The 3,166-nt window shown below is 38.8% G+C and overlaps 1 protein-coding gene across 1 annotated transcript in view; it reads right to left on the bottom strand.

Annotated features, from left to right (window-relative positions):
* LOC102203853 (CMRF35-like molecule 9) overlaps window positions 1-3,160 on the bottom strand; it is a 4,371-nt gene extending 1,211 nt beyond the window's left edge. Inside the window, exons 1-2 of the mRNA XM_005743703.1 lie at window positions 3,049-3,160; window positions 2,439-2,759 (exon numbers count right to left, since the gene is read on the bottom strand). Coding sequence (XP_005743760.1) covers window positions 2,439-2,759; window positions 3,049-3,055 — 328 coding nt within the window. The 5' untranslated portion in view covers window positions 3,056-3,160. The remainder of the gene's footprint in view (window positions 1-2,438; window positions 2,760-3,048) is intronic.
* Window positions 3,161-3,166: the final 6 nt, after the last annotated feature.

The raw sequence follows: 3,166 nt of genomic DNA, 5'->3' as shown, positions 1-3,166 counted from the left end.
GTGTGTGTGTGTGTGTGTGTGTGTGTGTGTGTGTGTGTGTGTGTGTTATACACATATAGGCTTTGGACTTACTCCACCTTCTTCTGCATCTATCACATCATCTGCTTTGGGTGTATTTCTGCTCATGACAGCTTTAGTTGCTGAAAACTCAGTGTAAGAAATTTTTCAGCTCTTTCTGCATGCACATTTGAGTGTAGAGTCTGAATATGTGTGTAAATATAAACTATAGCATACCTCTCACATTGTAACATTTGTACTTATAAATAATAATCAGGACACATATTAGTAAAACCACAGGGACAACAGCGTAGGCTGCATAGTGCACCGCTTCTGAAAAATAGAAACCAATTAAAAACAGAATAGAAAGTTCATTTTCAGTTACTGGCATTTCAGCACAACTGTTGATCACAGGTGCACGCTTACACAGCTGTTTTGACACTTACGAGCATATTGACTTTACTTGTGTTTAATCCCAGGGGAATTACCCACATTGTAACCATGAACCACATCAACAGACCAATATGCACTTGTCAGCCTCTCTGTAAGGCACACTTGTTCAACTGCTCATGAAGATATAAGTCTAATAAGCCAATCACATGTCAGAAACTCAGTGCTCAGTTGAACATTTTATGACTGTTGGAGCCTGACGGGTCAGTCGGAAAACACTACCTCTAGGGTTTATAGAGAATGGTCTGAAAAAGATATAATCACAGAAAACTTTAAGTTGGGACGAATTCATTCACATATTTGTTCAAACCAGACACTTATCTCTGCTCCAAACCCATCCAAAACATCTGAAAAAGAAATTACAAATGTTATATATACACTACGGCTCAGTTTTAGAAGTTTTAGAACACCCCAATTTTTCCAGTTTTTTATAAAAAAATTATGCACTTTAATGTCTGATTGCACTCTGAAATAGGCGCATACCAGAGGGTATTGCATGGTGCTGCAGAATGCTGTGCTAGCAGTTTTGGTTCAGGGTGCCTCTCACATTGTGGAACCATCCTTTCGCCTTCTTGACGGCATACAAAAATCCTGCGCGATGAACTGAAGATTTCTAATTTAGATTCCTCAGTCCATAATACCTCCTTCCAGTATTCAGTAATCCAATGGCGGTGTTTCATGGCCCAGACAAGCCTCTTTGTCTTACTCTTAGCAATGGCTTTCTTGTTGCAACTCATCCTGTCAAACCTGTAGCTCAAAGTCTTCCTTTCACAGATGAAACTGAGACTTGCTGCAACCTTTATTAAGCTGTGCTTGAAGCTGTTGTACAATTACCACTGGATCACTTTGGATTTTACCTCCTTTCACTGGTCTACTTGTTCCTTCTGCCCCTGGTACTTCACAGTTATCTTGTCCTCCTTCTTCTTGATGTCGTGCTCTAGTGGGATTCTGATTTATCTTAGTTGTGGTCTTCTGCTCCTTGTTCAGAGTCTCTTGTGTTTTCCTTTAAGCCAGCCTTTTTGGTAGGATGTCCTGATATCAGCCACTTCCTCTATCTGTTGATGGTGCATCCCATGTGGTTTGGTTATCCATGACAGTTCCTCTTTCTGTGGCTCATCATCATCTGTATTCGGCTTCCTGAGGCATTCTTGGAGCAGCTTGTCTCAGGATTTCCCGGATGCTCTGTGTTTCATTGTGGATTGTGTCTCCGACACTCACTCTTTCTGTTACTCATAAAGCCTCATATAGCCTATGTAAATTTCAAAGTATTTCACTGGCATAAAGAGAAAAAATGACATATATAACATAGAAAGTATAAAAAAGGTAGTGCATATCTTTTTGTCTTCTATTGTATAAATGATAACCCCCTATATAAACACCTGGGGTTAGCTTTTAGCACTAAATACACTATTAAAAAATGTGTTAGGGGCTGTGTTGGATAAAGCAAGATATGCTTAGTTATGCTTATATAAAGATCGAGTTATAGATGGGTGGGTGGATAGACAGATATAAAAGCTGTTAAAGAACTTGCAGGTCAATAGTACTTTGATCATCAGTTTTATATGAAAGAAAGTCAAAAACTACTTTATAATCTGTGAAAAAAATGCAATCACTGAGAGTCTAGAAGAGGCCCTATCAACATGGATGCATACTGTGGGAAGTGATGTGTCTGCCTTAGTACGCAGTGTTCTCAGCAGTTCCATTTTTGGCAGATTTCTTGCATTTAGTGTGAAACCAGTTGGCTGCTGTACTATTTCATCACGTCAGACAATTGAATTAAAAACTGCAGTCCATGGTTAACAAGTTGGGTGCAAACAAAGACATTAATTTTGCTGTCATATACACAACTGTTCAACTTAACTACTGACAGCTGAATCTTTGTGTACTTTCCTCCAAGTATTTAAGAATCACATTCAACTTTATTAAAGAGACTTTTACAGAAAAGTGTTTTGTTTTGGCTGAATTAATGACATATTACTATGACCTCTCACCTTTGACTTCCAGCTCAACAGCAGAGAAAACATCCAGGTCCGAGTTTCTTTGGACACCACAGAGGTATGATCCTGAATCACTTTTGGTCAAACTGTTAATGGTCACTGTGAATTTTCCTGAGATTTTGTCATCATCGAGTCTGAATCGTCCATGTTGTCTGCTATGAGAGGTGATCAGTGCCTGCCGACGACATGTGGAGCGCTGATTTCCTCTGCACATGTACTTCAAATTGTTCTGGTACTGAGACTCGTACGGACAACGGATAGACTCAGAATATCCCTCATAGCTTTCAAGCTTGGTCATATTGTCACAGCAGTTGTCTGTCAAAATTATAAACAGAATCAGAAAATGTTGTACAGCCACAGAATAGAGAGAGGATGTTTTATATTTAGCTTGCTGCAACAAGATTGCCTGAGACCCAGAGTTAGTGTGATTTAATCAGTGTCACAGCAGCTGTCTGTCAAAAAGATAAAGGAAATAATCCTTTACACCTTATATTTAAATTTTATGCCACCTTGTAATCACTGGAAACACAAACTTGATTATCTTTAACATCATCTTAATTATTTTACTTCATTATAAAATACATTTTGAGAAGAATGTATTTACCTGGCATTAATTTCAGCTCGACTTCAGTGTAGATATCTTTTCCAAATTTGCTCACCCCACACCAGTATTTGCCAGCATCCACAGAACGAAGATCAAAGATGGTCGTTGTGAAGATTCG

This window comes from Pundamilia nyererei, unplaced genomic scaffold (genome assembly GCF_000239375.1).
Source record: "Pundamilia nyererei isolate P.nyererei 1_Seehausen unplaced genomic scaffold, PunNye1.0 scaffold00134, whole genome shotgun sequence".
In the NCBI taxonomy this organism is placed as follows: domain Eukaryota; kingdom Metazoa; phylum Chordata; class Actinopteri; order Cichliformes; family Cichlidae; genus Pundamilia; species Pundamilia nyererei.
The sequence above is the reverse complement of the archived record's forward strand: the minus strand, read 5'-3'. Positions and strand labels throughout refer to the sequence as shown.